The following is a 19687-nucleotide window of genomic DNA, read 5'->3' as shown; positions in this document are numbered from 1 at the left end:
GGAGGCAGGAGTGGGCGAGGAACCACGAGGGCGGGACGCGGGAGTTGGCGGGGCCGCAGACGGGGACGGACCGGGCGGAACCATCGCTGCGGGGTGGGGAGGGGAGAGCCACGTCCGCGGTACCGGGACCGGGAGGGGCCGGGCCGGGATCACCGGGCCCACGGGGTGGGGGGTGGGGGTGGAGGGGCTGGCTATACTGGGATCCTGGGCCGGGGGGAGGCGCGGGGGCCTGGGAATCCGGGGGTAACGGTGCCCTGGGGGGGGGGGGTCATCTTGGGAGTTCGGGAGGGTCTCGGTCCCCCGGGGGGGGAAGGGGGGAGTCAGCCCAACTGCATGACGTTTGGCTCCTGCAGCACCAGGCACCGCTATGGCCGCATCTGACGAGCTCCGCTTTCCCCGTGAGTCCCGCTGTGCCCCTCTCCGGGTGTGTGTCCCCTGTCACGGTGCCCCTGGGACCCCCCCCCTTCCCCAGAACCCCCCTTCCCCGGCCCTGGGGGCCACGGCGGCGGCTGCCTGTCCCCAACGCTGCCCATCCCCGCACAGAGCTCGAGGAGGCCTCAGAGCTGCCATCGGCCGCCGTCACCATGGGCCCCGCCGACGAGGAGGGCGAAGACACCGACGGCGCCGCGGTGAGGGAGTCCCGGGAGAGGCTGCCGGCAGCGGGATCCCCCGGCCCCAGCTCGGCGCTTACAGCCGTCTCTCTCCCCGCAGCTCCTGGGCCGGCAGAAGCAGCCGCACGGTTTCTGGACCTTCGAGTATTACCAGGCCTTCTTCGATGTTGACACCCGGCAGGTAGCAGCCGTGTGTCTGTCCGTCTGTCCAGCGACCACGACTCCTTGCCAGGAGCCGGTGCCCGCAGCTCCCACTGAGGCTCCGCTGTCGCTCCCGTTCCTGGCAGGTGCTGGACAGGATCAAGGGCTCCGTGACGCCGCTGCCGGGGAGGAACTTTGTGCGCCACCACTTGCGGAATAACCCCGACCTCTACGGTGAGAGCGGGGCGCTGCCGGGCGCATCCGTGGCTCTGGGCGCTGCGAAGAGCCGTCTCCCTCCCTCGGGCCCCGGCGCGGGGGACGGCTCCTCTTACGGCTCCTCTCTTACAGCGCCTTTTCCCCGCTTTTCCCAGGGCCCTTCTGGATCTGCGCCACCCTCGCGGTCACCCTGGCCATCAGCGGCAACTTGTCCTACCTGCCGGAGAAGCAGGCGTCTCCCTCCTTCCACTACAGCCCGCAGTTCCACAAAGGTGCGAGGCCCCGGGGGGCAGCTCGGGGAGGGGACAGGCTTGCCCTGACCCCCTCCCCCCCTCAAATCTCCGTGCCCTCCCCAGTCACCATCGCAGCCACCCTCGTCTACTGCTACGCCTGGCTGGTGCCGCTGGCGCTCTGGGGATACCTGCGGTGGCGGCAGGGCCCCGGGCCGCACGCAGCCGCCTACAGCTTCTTGGAGACCGTGTGCGTCTACGGCTACTCGCTCTTCGCCTACATCCCCACGGCGGTGAGTCCCGTCCCCGGGGAGGGTTCGGTGCTTCCCTCCTCTCCCGCAGCCTCCAGCCCTCCTGGGGCTGACGCCGCTGCCATCCCCGCGCAGGTGCTGTGGCTGATCCCGGCCGCCTGGCTGCAGTGGCTGCTGCTGGCCGTGGCCGCGCTGCTCTCGGCCTCGGTGCTGGCGCTCGCCTTCTGGCCGCTGCTCCGGGCCGACGGCCGGGCGGCCGCCCTGGCCCTGCTGGCCGCCGTCGTCTCCCTGCACGCCCTCCTCGCCGTCTGCTGCAAGGTACTGCTCACCGCCGCGGGGGGGGGAGCACGGCCCCCCGATCCCCATTTCTTTTTTTTTAAAATATTTTTCTTTCCCGCCAGCTCTATTTCTTCCAGCGGCCGCCAAGCGTCGCCCCGGCCCCTTCGCCGCTCCACCCCACACCGGGGACCGAGCCCCACCGCAGCCGCTTCGCCAACCTCTCCCAGCCGGCGAGGTAAGAGGGGCCGCGAGCGGGGCAGGGAGCCCCCTCGGGCTGGACGCTGCGGCTGCGCCGGAGGGGTCTCGCCCTCGGCTGCCTCCTCCCCGAGCGCCGGCAGCCCGACTCTTCGCTATGCCGTGACCGAAATAAAAACCTGGGGCTGCCGCCCTGCCTGGCGACCCGCCTTGTCTCCCGCTGGGGCAGAGCCCGGACGGGATCCCGCGAGGAGCGAAGGGCCGGGGGAAGGGGGCAGCACCGGGGAACGCGGGGGAAAAGCACCGGAGTCCGGCCAGGAGCGGCCGCGACCCCGCAGACACCGCGGTATCAAAGCCAGCGGGGCTCGAGCCTTCGAAACCCTCCCGTTTATTCAGTACTACGGCCGAAAAACAGCAGCTCCGCTACTCCTAAGTCGCGGCCCCGGCGAAGCGGGCTGGGCCGCCAGCCTGCCGGGCGGCGCTGCCCGCCCGGGCGCGGGGAGCTGCCCCGGGGAGACGGGCGCTCTCCGCAGCGGGGCCCCTGCCGCGCCCTCGCCAAAAACCGCCGCTCGCGGCCTTCCAAAGGAAAACAAAAGAGAAAGGAAAGTTCACGCTATGAGTGCTGGACACTAACAGACACCAAATACGCTTCCTAGTGCAGCCACGCGGGGAGCTTTCCATAACAGATGCCCCCGCGCTGCCCGCCGGGGGCTCATCCCGCTCCGGGCCGGAGCTGGGGCAGTCGCCAGCGCTCGGGGCTTTTGGTACATTCAGCGTTTCCCCCGCCAGCGTCGCCCTCGCGGGGACCCGGCCCGTGAGCGGGGCCCGCCGGGCGCGGGCTGCTCTGCGGCCCCCGGCGGGGGGCAGGAGGCGCCTCCATCTGCCCCGGACCGCCGACGCCAGCGGCACGGGGCCGTGGCAAGACGGGGCGGGCGGCCCCATCTGTTATGGAACGTGGCACCTAAGCGTCGTTAGCTACGTGATTGCTCGGGGAACAGCTCTAGCGGGGTCCAGAGGTTCCGACATTTCATAAAAAACAAACAAACAAAAAAAAAACAAAAAAAAGCCTGTCCAGGTCCGTTATCAAAGAGCGGAGCGCGGACTCGGCGGCTGCGTCTATCGTACAAGGGTAAAAACATCCCTGGCGGCCCCAGGCGGGCCACAGTCCGGAGAGGGGCGGAGAAGGGTCGTCTTCATTTGGTTTCCTGGCGCTGTCAGTTCCGCGGGGAGCCCTTAGCTCCCGTAATGCATCGTGTTGGTGGTGATGGACATGGGCGAGGCCATGGAGATGGCGGGGCCGCCCATGGTGAACTGGCTGTTGATGGGGTAGTGAGCGCTGGCGCCGCCGCCGCTCTGGCCGCCGGAGGAGCCTGCGGGGAGGGGGCGAGAGGGACGCGTGAGGGCGGCGCCGGGGCGGGGGGAGCTCCGCGGCAGCGCCGGCGCGCGGCGGCTCACCTTGCACGATGCCCGTGCTCATGATGGAGCCCATCCTGGAGTGAGTGTGGTTCACGATGCCGGTGTTGGCTGCGGAGCGAGGGGACAGGGCTGAGGCCGGGCGGGCGGCCCGGCTCCCCCCCGGGAAAGGGGGAGCAGGGCTGAACCCCCCCACCCCCTCACCCTCCGCCGGCGGGGCCGGGCCGGACCCCCTCGGCCCGCACCGGCCTCCTCCCGCCCGGCCGCTCACCTAAAGGAATAAGGTTGTTGTGGCTGACGTTGGAGCCGCTGGCAATAACACTGCTGAGGTCGTACGCCGTGGGCATCCCTGCGCCGGAGGAGAGCGGAGGAGCTGAGTCCCCAGCGCGAGCGCGCAGGGCTGGTCCCCGCGGGGCCGAAGGGCAGGGCCGGGTCCCGCTCCCTCAACCCCGGCTCCGGCTAAGCCCCGGCGTCAGCGATACGGCAAACGCCTCCCCCGGCCGCCGCGGGTTCGCCCCCCCGGCGGCTCCGCGCGCCCGCACGCACCGGCCACGGCCATCCCCGTGCTCATGTTGTAGGTGCTGCCCGTGTTCCACATGTTCTCCGACGGGGACGTGTAGTGGGAGCCGGGCGGAGGCGACGGAGTCGTGCCCGTGTACCTGGAAAGGGCCGGCGCGGCAGTGAGGGGCCGCCGCGGGGAGCCCCCCCGGCCCGGAGCCGCTCGCCCGGCCCCCGGGGACCCCCGGCCCTACCTGAAAAAGGGGTTTTTCAGGTCGAGGAGGTTGCTGGACTTGGAGCCGGTCTGGTCCACCTGAGCCACGATGCTGATGTCGTAGCTCTGTCTGCGGGGAGGCAGAAGGGCCCTAAGACGGCGACGGCGGCGGACGGGCGGCTCCGGGACCCCCGAGCCCCCACACGGGGCGTTCGGATCTGGGTCGCGGCAGCCTCACGGGCGGCCCCCGCGACAAGCTATAAATAACGCCAGCCGAGAACTGGGGCAGGGCCCCCACGTCGCCACGCGAACCGGGCCGGGGCCGGGCCGAGCTATTCCGGGCGCCGAGCGGAGGCGACCAGGGACCGCGGCGAACTAGATCGCGGCCGGCGGCTCCGGCGAGGGGAACGGCCGGGCTGCGAACGCCGCAGCGGGGCCCCTTCCCCGCCGCCCCGCGCCGGCGGCTCCCCGCGGCGGCTCCCACCTCTTGTTGGCGATGAGGAGGCAAGTCCCTGAGAGAGTGTCACCGGCCTTGGCGAAGAGCGGCGACTGGAACAGGCACCGCACCTGGTACCAGTGGGTCAGCGGCTCGGTGGGGGCCGTCGAGAGCCACACGGTCATTCTGGCGGAGAGGAGGGTGCAGCGGGGTGAGCAAACGGCGCCCGCAGGGCTGCCGGCGCCCGGAGCGGCTCCTCCCGGCACCCCCAGGCTCCAGCACAGCTATGCCGGGCCGAACAGCGCGCGACGGCCGGGCCTGGCCCGGTGCCGGCACCCTCATCCCGCTGGATCCCCCCCGGACGGCGAGGGCTGCGCAACGGCGCGCGCCCCGCCACTCACATGGAACCGATGAAGGCCACGTCGAACCAGAACGCCAAGCCGTGCACCAGCCCTGAATGCAACATGTGGAACTTGAACGGGATTTCTATCCTGGAAGCCGAAGAGAAGCCGTCAGCAGCGGCCGGGAGGGCCGAGCCGCCCCCGCGGCCCGGCCCCGAGCGGGGTCCGTGCCGGCGCAGAGGTGGCCGCGGGCTGCCGCCTGTCCCCGTAACAACCGGCGCGCGCCCGGACGGCGCGGTATTAATTGCACGCAGCCAGCGGAACAAACGACCCGCGGCAGCGCCGGGCTCCGGGGACCTGCCGGCTCCGCGCCGGCCCCGGGACGTGCGCCGGCGTCTCACGGCGGCGCGGATCCGCCGCCGCGGCACGACGGGGCGCTCGCCCACCTGTGCAAATCGCCTTCTTTGGCTTCTAAGAAGTTCACCGTGTATTTGACCGACTTCGCCATTAAAATCCTGATATCGAAGGTGTCCTGGGGCGAGAGGCGCGGGTTAGCTCGGCTCGGCTCTGCGGCGGCAGCCCGGAGCCGTGCCGGTCCTGCCGCGGAGCAGGGCCCCGCGCGCACCCGGCTCGGCCCCGCGGACCCGCCGCGGCGATTCTCCCGCCCGCCCGCGCGAGCGGGACGTCGGGGGCGCTCACCACGACGGGCTGCCTGAAGTACTCGTCCACGGCTGCCCCTCGAAGCGCCGAGAGGTCCACGCCGTGGAAGGACGGCTGGTACCTGCGGGGCAGAGGACAAACGGAGACGTCGGCCCCGGAGCAGCGGGAGGATTTTGGGAGCAGCCCCGGTCCGTCTGCATCCCCTGGGCTGGACTCACCAGAAATTGGCCTTCGTGAACTGCTCCATGTAGAGCTGCTCGTCCGTGAACGGGGCTAAGTGGACGTCCCCGATCGTCGGGAACATGTTCCCTGCAAGGGGAGCAGAGGGCTCGGTCGCACGGGGAATTACTCCCTCCTTCCCCCAGGACCGCAGGCTCCGACTGCCCCTGCCGCGGTCGGGAGCAGCACGAGCGTCACCACCAGCCTCTCCCTCATCTCCCTTCCGGAGCCGGGAAAGCGGGACAGACTCCACCGCGGAGCGAGCGCTCCGGCGGCGAACGTCTCCGCAGCCTCGGCGGCCCGAACCGGCGGCTCCTCGGAGCCGGACGGCAGACAGTGAACAGCTCAAACACAAAAGCACGGAGGCACTGCAGCTGGAACAGTCTATCCCCGCCTCCTTCGCCAGGCTGAAACCGCATTGCCAAGCCTAATTAAATGCCAGGAGCTCTAATGAGAGCGTGCATCCTGCTTTCCACCTGCGGAGCCAGACCCCACCCCGGGTCTCTCCTTTCGGCCTCTCCAGCAGAGGAGGAGGAGGCGGCGGCGGCTCATCCCGGAGCCCAGACCCACGCTGCCTCGCGGCAGGGCTGGCAGCGAGCTGGATTTGCGTGGAAGAACGGCTACGCGAGGGCTGACGAGATGTGTCAGCTCCTTTGGGAAATTGCCTGGAACACAATTTAATTACATCTCTAAACCCGCCGCATGGCAAATCACACGCTCCGACTGCAGCGCGCTAGAACGTCGGCACGACGGAGAGCGATTAACGGGGAAAGACGCGAGAGAGCCGATTTTAAAAAGCGAGGCCGACACGCGAGAGCGGGCTACGGAGCACAGACGGGTCCGGGATGCTGGGCTGACACCCAGCACAGACAACAGCGGCTTTCGAAGGCGTCCCCGACCCCCAGGCACCCCATCCCCGGTGCTGCACGGGGAGCCGAAGACCCCCTGCAAGAGGAGCAGCCTCGCGTCCCCCGGCACTCACCGCTGGGCTTTAAGTACTTCTTCGCGTGCAGGTAGCTCTCCAGCATCCGCTCGTTGAAGAGCATGTAGCCCATGGGCTCGGAGATGATGATATCCACCTGCTCGGGCAGCGAGACCTCCTCCACCTTCCCGGGAATGACGATGATCCGGTCTGTGAGGTTGTTGCTCTTCACCAGCACCTGCCCAAGGAAAAGGGCCCGTGACGGCGCCGCGGAGCAGCCACGCGGCCCAGGGAACCCTGCCGGGGCTGGGCAGTGAGCTCTGGCTCAGCATTCCCAGCACCTCCACCCCAGAGCTACCGGGTTGTACTGGAGCAGGGGTACAACGAGCCCTCAGATGGGCTCGGCGGCGAGGCGGGTTCAGCGCGCGATCCCCACGCCCAGGTATGCCGCAACCCGCACCGAGCGCCGGCAGGCGAAGAGCTTCCCCGGGAGACACCGACCTCCGCGTGCTGCGCCATGGTGCTCGCTTCCACCGCGTAGATCTTCCTCGCCCCAGCCTGCGCCGCGAAGAAGGACAGGATGCCGGAGCCACAGCCGACGTCCAGGACAATCTGGGAGGGAGAAAGCGAGGCTGCAGCGCACCACCGAGACGCTCTCCAAGGCGTCCTACGACTCCCTGGAAGCACGCTGCTAATTAGAGCCTCCGGTAACGACTGGTGTGCACGGAGCCAGCTCTGCTCGACAGCTCCCTGCCTCACAGAAAGGCCAAATTACTCCGTTATCAGATCTCAGTATTGCTCCCAATTACGGCGGGACCCACAGACACCGCCCGGGGCGGGGGGGAATCCCTGTGCAGCATGGATCTGGAAAACGCTCCCGTCCCCAAGAGGCAGGCGGAGCAAGGGCAGGGGGACGGGCGAGCCCGTCCGCGAGCCGAGGGCTTCGGCGTCCGACAGCCTCCGCCGGGAAGCGGGGGGGGAACACGGCTACTCCGCGGGCTCGGCGCCGATGGGGCTACGGAGGCCTGGACAATTCGCACTGCTGAGCGTAAGAGCGGGGAGGAACAGAGGGATTAAGACGGACGTAACTGAGACAGCTAACTACACCGAAGTCCTCGCAAATCCTATCTGATCCTATATATAACCCCTCTGATTAGGGGGATCAGGCGGCAGGGAGCGCTGACGGTGACAGGAGCGCGGGAAGCGGCTGCGCCCCGTTAGCGAGTCGGTCTGGAGACGGCGTCAACCAACGGCGAGCGGCTCCAGCAGCTCGTCCCTGCTCCCGCGGGCCCCCGGCGGCCGCTCCGATCTGCCGGCCCAAAGAGCTCCGACGCCCGCCCGGCTGGGTCCCGCCGGCGCTGCCGCCGGCCCCGCCCGGGAGACAGGACACGGGCTCGCAGCCTGCTGGCAAACAGGACGGCCCACGTGCTTGGAGGGATAATAAAAGACAAGGAAGGAGGCAGGAGAGAGCCACGAGGGATTCAAAGTGGGAAAAGGCACGCTTTACAAGGAGAGATCTAATCCAGTCTCCTCTTCAACAGCTACAGCATGCAATTACCCTCCCAGGGAGGGAACGCCGAGCGCGCAGGGCCGCTCGACGCGGCAGAGAGAAGCAGCCCGAAGTCTGGCAGCGGGAAGCCGACAGCAGACGCCGAATCGAGGCACGTTACGCGCTCGGCTCACCTTGTCTTTGAAGTCGCTGTGGTTCTGCAGGATGGCTCGCTGGTACGTGCCCGTCCGGACGTAATCCTGCATCATGTTCTGCTGCTGCGACAGGTAGCCGTAGAACTGGGGAGGACACAGCGGCAGCCGTCGGATTTCAGCCCGGCCGGGCGCCGCCGCAGCAGGCCCCGGAGATCCCGGCCTGCGCGGGCCCCTCACCTGGAAGTACTGCACCGCCGAAGACTCCTCCGTCCGCTCGCTGAACACCGAGCGCTCCGTGTTGTGTCCCCGGCAGTTTTTCAGGATATTATAAAAGGAGCAGAAATCTGGAAGACGAAAACGGTTTTTAGCCGGGCCGGGAGGCAGCCGAGCGGCCGGGCTCGGCGGCAGCCGCCCCCCTCCCCGGCCGGGACGTACCGTTTGGCGTCGCGAACTGGATGAGCACGCTGTTGCAGCCCAGCGTGATGATGAAGGACTGCTTGCCCACGCGGCTGCACTCCGTCTCACGGGACACCGAGCACTTAAACACGCAAACGTCTTCATCTGCGGGGAGAGGAGACGGCGCGGGGTGAGAGCCGGGCACGAAACCGCCCCTCCGCGCCGCCAGCAGCAGCCCTCGTCCTCCCTGGATAAAGCAGGGCGCACTCAGAGCAAACCTTCCGAGAAGAAGCCTCCCTCGAAAGAGCCCAGCGCGTCCGCGCAGCTCGTACGCGGGCTTCGCGGCCCCGGGCTTTTCCGATTAAAGCAAAGAAGCGGCGAAGATAACCAGGCTGGGGAGAGGAGACGTTTTGGCGGCGCGAGGGATCCCTTTCGGCCAGCCCCTCCGCCGCGTCCGGAGGGAAGCGGCTCCGTTCCGATGGGACTGGCGGGGGCCACCGCTGCCGCGCAGGGAGGAGGCGGAAAGTCTCTGGCTCAGGCAAGACTCATTCGTTGAGCCCGACACTTCAGCACCGTGGAGGGCTCGGGGCCTCCCGGAGCGGCGAACGCCGCCCACGGCCCCACACGGGGGTTTTCCCATCCCTCCCGCCCGGCTTCTGGGGCTTCGCGGCGGGTCGGAGGCGTCCGGCCCCTCGCGCACCCATCCCCGCGGCTCTCCGGAGAGGCCCTGGGAGATCCCCCGCCAGCACGGTGAGCCCTGATTTAACGTTTCGCACCCGCAGGGGCTCCGAGACGCCCAACCTGCCGTGGCCCAAACTCCCCAAAGAGGCGGCGAGCTTTTCGGCAGCGGCCCGGGGTTCCCCAGCCCGTTTCCTGGCGGCACCGAGAAACTTATGCCGGAGCCCAACTCCGGAGAGCAGCAGGACGAGCCACCGCGAGCACCCGGCTCGAGGACCCCGGCGTCTCTGCTACTCGCACGCCGGCAGCCAGCGCTTGCGGGCCCCTCGCTCGAAGTCCCTGCTTCATCCTGCCTCTCACTAGCCGGGGGAACGCTAAAGAACCAGGACAAAAATATAATTAGAGCAATTAACCTCTGCGGACTCGCAAGAAGGAAGGAGAAAACCTCCTTGCGCTCAGCTACAAGCGAAGGGTTTTACGAAGCCTCCTCGCAGCTCCCAGCGGCCCTCCTCCAGCGCCCGCGGTGGAAGCGGGATGAAACGGGAGGCGCGCGGAGCACGGAGCTCCTTCCTCGCCCCGCAGGGCGGCTGCCGAAAGCGCAGGCACTGCCAGCTCCGGTTTCGCTCTGCTGGGTAATTTAGGGGGTTCTGGCGGCTTCGCGTTTCCACCCAGCTCCCGGCTGCTGCCGAAACCCGTTTTTCGCCAGCGCTGCCGATCCCCCCCCTCGTCGAGCGCGCCGGCGTCGCCGCGCTCCTCCGTAACCCAGTTCTGTCAAAGCGATCTGCGCCGGCTTAGCGCCTTTTCGCAAGCTTTTCCCGAGCCCCGCGGCCGCCTCTCGAGGCGAGAAGCCCTCCAACGTGTGGTGCGAGCGCCGGGGCTCAGCTGCCCTCGCGCCTGGGGTCCCAACTACGCCGCAGCAACCGGAGGAAACCGTGCTTTAAATAGCTCGACTCGGGCCGGCTTTCCATCCAGCCACGCGCTTCGCGTCTCTTTAGCTGGTGGTTTTGCAGAGGGTGATAAAACCGGGCGCCCCGAAGCGCTCAGACGCCCCCCGCTCTGGGGCGAGGCTCCGACGTCCTCGCTCCGCGCCGGTGCGGAGAAGGGAGGAGGGTTTCCAAAGCCAGCGCGACGCCCGGAGCCGAGCTCGGAGGAGATGTGAGCCCCGAGGGGCGCGCTGCCAGAAAGGAGCGCTCGCTCGGCCACGGGCCGGACGGAGGAGCTCAGGGAGCGAGCCGCGGGCCCGGCGGGAGAGCCCGGGGCTCGCCGCGCGCCGAAGCGGCCGAGTCCCGGCGCTCCGGCTGCCTGGAGGCGCCGGCTTGAGCCCGAGGTCCTGCAGAGAAGGGTGGGGGTAGCACGTCCGTCCGTCTGTCCGGCCGGGAAGAGAAGCTCTGCGCGCGGGGACCCCGAGGAAAGCCTGCTGCTGCCCCCGGCGCTGCTTTGAAAAGCTATTAAATGCAAATTCCGCCCATCCATGTTAATCAGCCTGTCAACCCGGGCCTCGAAGTTCTTTGTGGAGGATAAAAAGGGACAGCAGATGTGCTCCGGGCTTCCAGGCCGCTGAAAGGACGGGGAATAATTCACAGGGACGCGCCGCACCGGATCCGATCCGATCGGGATCGGTATTTCAGCTCTCCCCCTCCTTCCCCGGCTACACAAAGGCTTTTCTGCGGAGCGCCGGGAAGAGGGGGATTATCCCCCGCGCCGCGCCGCGCCGTGCCGGGGGCGAGCCGGCTGCCCCGCCGGCTAGAGGGATCTGGGAAGCGCTCCAGGAGAGCGACCTCTCCCCCATTCTCCCCCCCTGCTCAATCCAGGCTTTTACCGGCAGCGAGAAATAGCGGCGGGGAGCCCGGCGCGACCCGTGCAGCTGGCGTGTCAGTTAGGACGCATCGAGGTGCTGCAGTCAGCCGGATCGGCATGCTCCGGCGGGGGGAGGCGGCCGGAGCCGGCCCCGGGAGCCCGGGCTCGCGGGACGGGCGACCGCAGTTATCGCAAGGTGCATCCGTCCATCCAAGGTGCCAGCGGCGCCCAGGCGCCTTCGCGGAGGCGGCAGGCCCGATACGGGCGCCCCCAAAGCCGGGGAAGAGGGGTTTTTTCCCCCCCTTTTTTTCCTTTTTCCCCTCTTCTTGCTTAGTTTCCTGATTACAGATGCCAGGTAGCACGGCGGGCACCCGCTCCGTGTTGGTTAACGCTGCGAACCGCGGGCAGATCCACGTGACGACAACCCCGCTCCGGCCGCGGCGTCGCCCGGCGCCGGCGGAGCCGCGCGGGTCCCCGGCACGGGGACGGCTTTGCTTTGAGAAGCGGCTGCGATAAAGAGCTGGGAAAACCCGCCGGCGCACCGGGAGCCGTCGGGTCCGGCCAGCTCAGCCGATCCCGCGCGGCGAGACCGAGAAACCCACCGCCGGACACCGAGGCGGAGCCGGGCGGTTCAGCGGCTCCGGAGAGACTCCGCTTGCCCCACGCTCGCTGCAAGCACCGCTCTGAAGAGGAAACGCCGGCGAGATTTATCGGGTCGCCGTCGCAGCCGCGACGGATAAAGAAACGCGGGCTGCAAGAGGCGCCGGCCGCGGGCGAAAGACACCGGGCAAGACCGAGCTCGGCTCCAGCGCTGAGCCAAGCCCAGGTCGGGGCCGCCGTTCGGCGCGTTATTTAATTACGCTGATCAATTAGGCAATTTCATCAGAGCAGGTAATTAGCCGCCGCTAAGCGAGGAGGGAAGGGAGCGGGGAGAGGCGACGGGTCCCCAGCAGCGCCAGCCCCGCGGCACGGCGGGGCGCAGCCGCCAAACCAACGTCTCCGTCAGCAGCCGCCTAAGAAGCCGGAGGCTCCCGCGACGCTGGAGCGGAGCCGGCACCGGGGCGGCTCGTCCCGCGTTTCGCGGAGGCTCCGGGCTTCCTGCGCCGGACGGGACCTCGGCCTAAAGCCAGTCCGGGCGTTTGAACGTCCCCGAGGTTTAAAAATAAAATTGGGCTCCCAGACACCAGTTCAGAGGTCTGGCGAACTAAAACTTGAACAGGATTTAGAGGGAAAAAAAGACCTTCAGGATCTAAGAATAATTTGTTTAAATTAACATTCTTTTTTTTTTTGCCACTGGAAAAACAGGCAAGCGAGGAATTCTGCAAACAAAACCACCGGGAGACGGGCCGGCGTTAGCCAGCTCGTTTTCATTGTCGAGCGAACAATAACCCAGGCTTCGAGATTTCAGTTGTTTTAGGTGCCGTTACACAAGCGAGGAAACGGATCCCTCCCCAGAGAGGGATCTCGGCCTGAAGTCGCCCCCTCAAGCGACGGCAAGAACTAGAGAATTAACCCGCGCTAGCTGGAGACCTGGATCGGGAATCCTCGCGGGAAGCGGCGCGCGGCGGGCCCTCGGCCTCCTCCTCTTCCTCCCCCGCCGGGGCCGAGCGGCGGGACAAGTTCACATTTTCCATTACCTCTTCTCTTCCCGCCACCACCTGTTTCTCGCGCGCCCGCCCCAAACGGCCGCGTCGGATTTTCTCCCGTCGTCACCCCGAAGGGCTCCGAATTCCCCGAAACCTCCCGCTGCCCGACCGGAGAGACTCGGAGCGCCGGACGGCTCGGCGCCCGCAAACCGAGCCCGGAGCAGCCCGCGGCGTCGGCATCGCCGCAGCGGATCTGCCCCGAACGCAGGCGTTCCCGGAGCGGCGGGACGTCCCTGCCCGCCTCGCCGCCCCGCGGCGCCGATCGCCCCGGCTTGGATTCCCGGGCTTTCGCCTCCGCGGGACTAACGAGCCCGTTTCGACGCGATTAGCAGAAAAATAACGCGCCGAGGGAGATCCAGCCCGATTTCTTCCGGCTGGGAACGCCTTCCGGAGGAGCCGAGCGGAGGCGGCAACAGCCCCGTCCGCTTCGCTCGCCCGACGGGCCCGAGCCGAGCGGGAAACCCGCGTTCCCGGGCGGCGCCGGCGCGGCCCGGACCTCGCCGGCACCGGCACCGGCTCGGCGTTGACCCCCGACGCGCGGCCCACGGGTCGGGCCGGGGGGCACGGACCGCCGGCGCTCCCCCCGCATCCCGGCGCTCTGTCCTTGGATGCCCTCTGGAGACGTGTCCCCCCCCCCCCCCCCCCGGCAGCCTCCGGAACGACGCCGAGACCGATCCCCCCCCCCACCCCACCTCGGCCCCGAACGCGCGGCAAGCTGCCCCCCCTCCACCCCCCATTGCCGGGCGCCGCTCCGTGGGGCCCCTGGACCCACGGCTGGAGGGCAGCAGCCCCGCTCCCCCCCATCCCGTCGGCCCTGCTCCGGCTTGGAGCCCCCCCCCCCACCCGGCCGCTGCCCCCCACCTCGCTCCTAGTCCGGGACCCCAACGGTCCCGCGCCCCATAGACGCTCGGCCCCACAGCGTGTCCTCACCCCCTCCCCCCCCACACACACATTCATCCCCCCACATCTCCCTCCGGAGGGGGCCCCACGGGTCCAGCACCTTCTGGCCACCTCCAGCGCCTACGCACTCCCTTGCCCCATAGACTCAGCCCCCCACCTCCCCCTGTCACAGCCCTCCAGGCCCCCCACGTCTGCCCCGTCCCTGCCTGGGCCTGTGGGCCCAGAGCCCTGCGGGGCTTCCAGCACCCCACAACCACCCTGGCCCCACAGCCCCTGCACCCCCCCGGACCCCTTTGCACCCCCCCCAGCTCCCTGACACCCCATATCCCCACCTGGACCCCCAGGCCCAGCGCCCTGCTGGCACTTACAGCCCCCCACATGCTGCCTGGCCCCGCAGCCCCCACACCTGCATGGCAGTCCCAGCCCCTCAAGCCCCCCCCCCCGATTCCCCATGTCCCCCACACCATCTACCTGGGCCCACAGGCCCAGTGCCCCACAGGCACTTCCAGCACCCCACAACCACCTCAGCCCCACAGACCCTGCACCCCATAGACCCCTCCAGGCCCCCTCAGCCCCTTTGAATCTCTACACTCCCCATATCCCACCCTCTCCTCCACCTGGGCCTACAGGCCCAGTGCCCCACAGGCACTTCCGCTGCCCCACAACCACCTAAGCCCCACAGCCTGGGCACCCCACAGACCCCCCAACCCACTCTCAGCACCCTCAGCCCCTCTAGACCCCCAGGCTTCCTATATCACCCCATGTTCCACCTAGGCCTTACAGGCTCAGTGCCCCACAGGCACTTCTAGCACCCCACAATCAGCCCAGCCCCACAGACCCTGCACCCCACATACCCCCCATACCGCTCTCAGCACCCTTCAGTCCCCCTAGACCCCCAGACTCCCTATATCCCCCCATCCTCCACCTGGGCCCACAGGCCCAGAGCCCCACGGGCACCTCCAGCACCCCACAACCACCCTAGCACCACATCTATGGGGCCTCCCATCCCCCTACGTCCCCCCCAGAACCTCCCCAACCCCTCCAGTCCCCCAGACTCCCTATACACCACCCCACCTGGGCCTACAGGCCCAGCACCCCGCGGGCGCCTCCAGCACCCCACAACCACCCTAGCACCACATCTATGGGGCCTCCCGTCCCCCTACGTCCCCCCCAGAACCTCCTCAACCCCTCAAGTCCCCCAGACTCCCCACACACCACCCCCATCCTCCACCCGGGCCCACAGGCCCAGCGCCCCGCGGGCACTTCCAGCGCCCCACAGCCCGCCCGCCCCACATCCCTGCCCCCCCCACAGCCCCCTCAGCGGCCCCCAGGTCCCCGTCCCCCCCCAAACGCCCCCAGCGCCTCAGCCCCCCCCCCCCCCCCCTCCAGCCCCGCCGGGGCCCACGGAGCCCGGCGCCCCGCGGGCACTTCCAGCGCCGCCCCGCCGGGCCCCGGGCGCGGCCCCCCCCGGGCGCGGCCCGCGCGGCGCGGCCCACGTGCGCCCGCACTCACGGCTGTAGAGCGCCAGGCAGGCGCTGTCGGGGCCGGTGCGGACCTCGAGGCGCAGCGCCTGCTGCTCCTGGTGCCGCTGGATCTCGCCGTTGGCGTCCCCGATGGTGAGGAGCCGCACGCCGGGGAACACCGACACCGCGGCCATCTTGGAGCCGCCGCCGCCCCCCCCCCCCCCCACGCCGCTCCCTCCTCCTCCGCCGCCGCCGCGCCGCGGCCACGCCCCCGGCCACGCCCACCCCGCCAGGGCCGCGCCCCCACCGCCGCGGCCACGCCCACACCGCCGCGGCCACGCCCCTCGCGCACCCGCCCCCCCACACTCCCACCTCTCTCGGCAGCGCCCCCTGGCGGCCGGCGGGCGCCGCGCCCAGTACCGGGGACGGGGCACCGGGGACGGGGGTAGGGCAGTGCACTGGGGACGGGGCACCGGGAATGGGGCACCGGGAATGGGGCACAGGGGACGGGGGCAGGGCAGTGCACTGGGGACGGGGCACCGGGGACGGGGCACCGGGGACGGGGGCAGGGCAATGCACCGGGGACGGGGCACCGGGAATGGGGCACCGGGAATGGGGCACAGGGGACGGGGGCAGGGCAATGCACCGGGAATGGGGCACCGGGAATGGGGCACCGGGGACGGGGCACCGGGAATGGGGCACCGGGGACGGGGGCAGGGCAATGCACCGGGAATGGGGCACCGGGAATGGGGCACCGGGGACGGGGACAGGGCAATGCACCGGGGACGGGGCACCGGGAATGGGGCACCGGGGACGGGGCACCGGGGACGGGGGCAGGGCAGTGCACCGGGGACGGGGCACCGGGAATGGGGCACCGGGGACGGGGGCAGGGCAATGCACCGGGGACGGGGCACCGGGAATGGGGCACCGGGGACGGGGGCAGGGCAGTGCACCGGGAATGGGGCACCGGGAATGGGGCACCGGGGACGGGGGCAGGGCAATGCACCGGGAATGGGGCAGTGCACCGGGGACAGGACAATACGCTGGGAATGGAGCAAATGCATCAGGAACTGGCAACGCACGAGGAATGCGGCACTGGGAACGGGATAACGCACCGAGAATGCGGCACTGGGAACGGGATAATGCACTGGGGACGGGATAACGCACCGAGAATGCGGCACTGGGAACAGGATAATGCACTGGGGACGGGATAACGCACCGAGAATGCGGCACTGGGAACGGGATAATGCACTGGGGACGGGATAACGCACCGAGAATGCGGCACTGGGAACAGGATAATGCACCGGCGATGGGGCAAGGCACTGGGAACAGGTCACCAGAAATGGGGCAACACACTGTATGAAGCACTGGGAACAGGGCAGGGCACTGGGAACAGGCAAGGCATCAGGAACGAGGCAACGCACTGGGCATCGGGAACGGGGCACCGGGCAGCGCTCGGGAACCGGGGGACGCGCAGGCTCCGGGCACTGGCGCTCCCCGGCCGCTCCCCTCCCGCTGCGGGGGGACGCGCAGCCCCCCGTCACCCCACGCACCGTCACCTCGCAGCAAACGCCCTTTATTGACACCAGAGACGCGCCGAGGCGGCAGCGCCGCGGAGCGCGCCCCGGCTCCCCGCGGGGGAGGCGACAGGGCCCCGCGGCCCGGGCACCCGTCTCGCGCTAAACCACGCTCTTTTCCTAAAAAGAAAAGGAATAACAATGATAAAAATAAATAAAAATAAAAGTGAAGGTGCGAGCAGACAGCCGGAGAGGGGGAGGGAGCGGGGAACGGGGAGGCGGTCTGCCTGGGAGAGCTGTCGTTTTTGCATCATTTGCCCTTTTTCTGACTTTGAACCAAACGCGGTTCGTCGGCACCGTCCATCCCTCTCTGAACATCCTCTCCTATCCCGATCCCCTCCAGGGCCCGTGGCCGGGAAAGCCCCTCGTCCACGCTGCCGCGTGCCCTCCATCCTGCCCTGCTCCGCGGAGCTGCAGGGGTGCAGCCGGGCCTCCTCCGACAGCCGTGCTCCGTCCTCCTGGCGTGGTTTTCCCAGGAAAGGCTGGACTCAGCGTCGGCACCGCTGCGCGGGGCTGAGCCAGGCGCCCCGGAGCAGCTGGGAGTCCCGGGGTAACATCTCAGGCACGGTGGGGACGGCGCCAGCGCGTCTGGGCATCGCTGGGGTCACTCGAAAGCCTTGAAGGTGCTGAAGTGGGGCGTCTCCGGGAAGGAAGCGCCGGCGGGGCTCCTCTCCGGGGGCTCCGGGGACGGGGCGGTGCCGCGGCCGCTCTCGGCTCCCCAGCGTCCGCTCTGCTTTCGGGGGCGGCGCGTGGGCAGGGGAGGGTGGCGGGGATGAGCCGAGCGCCGCAGCCCCTCCGCCGGGACGGCCGCGCGCGGGGACATCCCGACCCGAGCCGAACCCCGGGCCGGGCCTGGGAAACGCCCCCACTCCCAGACCGGCGGCTGCCGGGAGCCGGCCGCGTCCCGCGCCAGCTCTCCCCTCGGACGGTCTCCAGCAGCGACTCACCAGGGAGACGGGGAACGCGCAGTTCTCGTAGGAAAGCTCTGCGAGGAAAAGGGACGGGAGTGTTTTTCAGAGCGTTTCCCCGCCGCGGACCCCGCTCGGCCCCAGCACGGCTGCGCCGCGAGACCCCTCCGGCTCCCCCCGGGCCTCACCTGTCGTGGGATATCGCGTCTCCGTCCAGCACGACTCCTGCTCCCTGCAAAACAGAGCCAATGAAACCCCAGCGAAGCGAAATTTGCCACCGCGCTGCCGCTCTCGCCTGCTCGGGGAGGGCAAAGGCGCCGGGGCGCCCGCGGGACCGAGAATCCCGGGTGACTTTGAATCCTCGGGGCCGCTTCCCCCGGGTGCACCAGCTCGCGCCCCTCTCACCTCTTTGTCCGCTGTCTTCTGGCCTTGGCTGGTAGGAAAGAAAACAGATGTTTGCGGCGTCGCTGTGGTAAAGCCGCGGCTTTGCTGCGGGACGCGGCAGGCAGAGCCCTGCCCCGTCTGGTAAAGCCCGGGGGGGACGCGGGAGCCACGTGGGTGCATTAAACCCGGCTGGTGGCATCTCACTTCAGCTCTCCCCAAAGCTGTGATCTCTCTGGGTGATTCATGCCACCTCTGAGCAAGGGGGAACGAGGGAAGGGACCCCCCTCAGCGCACATTTGACCCCGAGGCAGCGTCTAACCACGGTCCGCCCCCCCCGGCAGGGAGCCGGCGGGTGACTAACGTAGGCGCAAACCCCCATCCGCAGAGCTGGGATCCGGGAGAGAAAGACGAGGGGCAGCGTCCGCCCCTCCACGCACCTCGCTGGGCCACCACCGCCAGCACCGCCACGAGCAGCACGAGGCCGGCCACGCTCAGAGCGACCGGGAGGATCCAGGAGCGAGCTGGAAAACGAGGGGAAACGCTGCTGTCGCCCGGCTGCCGGCGGGGGGGGGTTAACTTGCCGCGGGGCACGGCTGCCACGGAGCACGGCTCGTTCCCCCGACGGCCCCGGGCCGCTACCTTGCTGCAGGGTCATCGCCGTGGGCTGGGGCGGGCTGCTCGGGACGGCCGGGGCAGCGCAGCTCGAGTCGGCCGAGGCTGGGAACGGAGACGGCGGGGATCAGCCGCGGCGTCCCGCGGGCCGCCCCCGGCCCAAAGCCGGGAGCTGCTCCCCGTCGCGACCCCTCGCGCCAACCCCTCGGCGGGGCCCGGGACTCCGGCGCCCCTCGGCTGACGGGCCGATGCTGCCGGCTCAGCTGGAGGCTTCGAGGCAGGGTCGGCGTCCCCGTGGGCCCCGGCGCGGCCCGGCCGCGTCCCCCCGGCGTGCGCGCGGCCCGCACCGTTCACCATGACCTCCGCGCTGAAGTGGGAGCTCTGCCAGGCGCTTCCATTGTAGCTCCTGTACCGGCACCGGTAGCACCGGGAGCCCAGGCCGGCCCCGTCCAGGATGAAGTCGACTTTGTACTGGCCCGGCTCGGCGGAGACGCTCTGCACCGGGCGGCTCGCACCCGTGCCAAAGAGCTCGAACGTGCTGCCGGCGTAGTTCCTTGGGGAAAAGCAGCTGATCCGAACGGGACCCCCTTCTTCTCCGGAGAGCAAGCTGAGCGGAGGCGGGGAGAGCTCGGGGGCTGCCACGGCTCCTGAGGGAGGAAGAGGAGGGTGAGCGGGCGAGCGGACATCTCCAGTCGCGTGGAATTCGAGAAAAGGAAAACATACCAGCCACAAGGAAGAGAAACTTCATCACCATCATCATCCTCCGAATGGGCCTGGGACTCAGACAGCCCCACAAACGAGACCCAGAGGCACACAAGTTCTCGGTAGAAAAGAAGAAGCTTTTTGCTTAAGATGAAGTTTCATCACCCAGGAAGGAAATGACAGAAGATGCCCAAGAACAGATTGTGTTTTACTATTCCCATCGCAAAAAGAGGCGTTTTCCAGCCACGATACCCAAAGTAACGTGAATTACACACCATGTTCTGGGCACGAGAGACTCATCTGACACTGAATGTGATCCGCTGGGGTTGTTTCTGAATTATCACGGTGGTATAA

At 68.9% G+C, this 19687-nt stretch overlaps 3 protein-coding genes across 6 annotated transcripts; 1 reads left to right on the top strand and 2 right to left on the bottom strand.

Moving 5' to 3' along the window:
• The first annotated feature begins 8 nt into the window (after positions 1 to 8).
• Positions 9 to 2127, top strand: YIPF2 (Yip1 domain family member 2). Its single transcript, XM_062598466.1, has 9 exons — positions 9 to 93; positions 354 to 398; positions 544 to 629; positions 712 to 792; positions 899 to 986; positions 1124 to 1240; positions 1325 to 1491; positions 1585 to 1767; positions 1851 to 2127. The coding sequence occupies exons 2-9, from the start codon at positions 368 to 370 to the stop codon at positions 1965 to 1967; spliced, it is 870 nt and encodes a 289-aa protein (XP_062454450.1). The 5' UTR covers positions 9 to 93; positions 354 to 367; the 3' UTR covers positions 1968 to 2127.
• Positions 2128 to 2295: 168 nt separating this feature from the next.
• CARM1 (coactivator associated arginine methyltransferase 1) lies at positions 2296 to 15378 on the bottom strand. 4 transcript variants are annotated; one of them, XM_062598429.1, is made up of 16 exons: positions 15200 to 15378; positions 8706 to 8831; positions 8508 to 8614; positions 8310 to 8414; positions 7128 to 7238; positions 6687 to 6864; positions 5704 to 5794; positions 5525 to 5606; positions 5272 to 5357; positions 4886 to 4975; positions 4533 to 4670; positions 4089 to 4178; positions 3883 to 3995; positions 3608 to 3685; positions 3379 to 3447; positions 2296 to 3293 (listed from the first exon to the last, which is right to left on the bottom strand). In XM_062598429.1, the coding sequence occupies exons 1-16, from the start codon at positions 15342 to 15344 to the stop codon at positions 3157 to 3159; spliced, it is 1746 nt and encodes a 581-aa protein (XP_062454413.1). In that variant the 5' UTR covers positions 15345 to 15378; the 3' UTR covers positions 2296 to 3156. The 4 variants fall into 4 exon arrangements, with proteins under 4 accessions (XP_062454413.1, XP_062454411.1, XP_062454412.1 ...); XM_062598427.1 differs by having other exon boundaries at positions 3379 to 3468; positions 8310 to 8614; XM_062598428.1 differs by having other exon boundaries at positions 8310 to 8614.
• Positions 15379 to 17243: 1865 nt separating this feature from the next.
• Positions 17244 to 19391, bottom strand: C33H19orf38 (chromosome 33 C19orf38 homolog). The gene is made up of 8 exons (XM_062598338.1): positions 19355 to 19391; positions 18979 to 19278; positions 18659 to 18736; positions 18457 to 18540; positions 18041 to 18068; positions 17824 to 17867; positions 17675 to 17712; positions 17244 to 17457 (listed from the first exon to the last, which is right to left on the bottom strand). Exons 1-8 carry the CDS (start codon positions 19389 to 19391, stop codon positions 17332 to 17334), a joined length of 735 nt encoding a protein of 244 aa, XP_062454322.1. The 3' UTR covers positions 17244 to 17331.
• Between the last annotated feature and the right edge of the window lie 296 nt (positions 19392 to 19687).

The sequence above is a fragment of the Rhea pennata genome, chromosome 33 (genome assembly GCF_028389875.1).
Source record: "Rhea pennata isolate bPtePen1 chromosome 33, bPtePen1.pri, whole genome shotgun sequence".
Lineage (NCBI taxonomy): Eukaryota > Metazoa > Chordata > Aves > Rheiformes > Rheidae > Rhea > Rhea pennata.
Note: the sequence above shows the minus strand (reverse complement) of the source record. Positions and strands in the feature narration are given on the sequence as shown.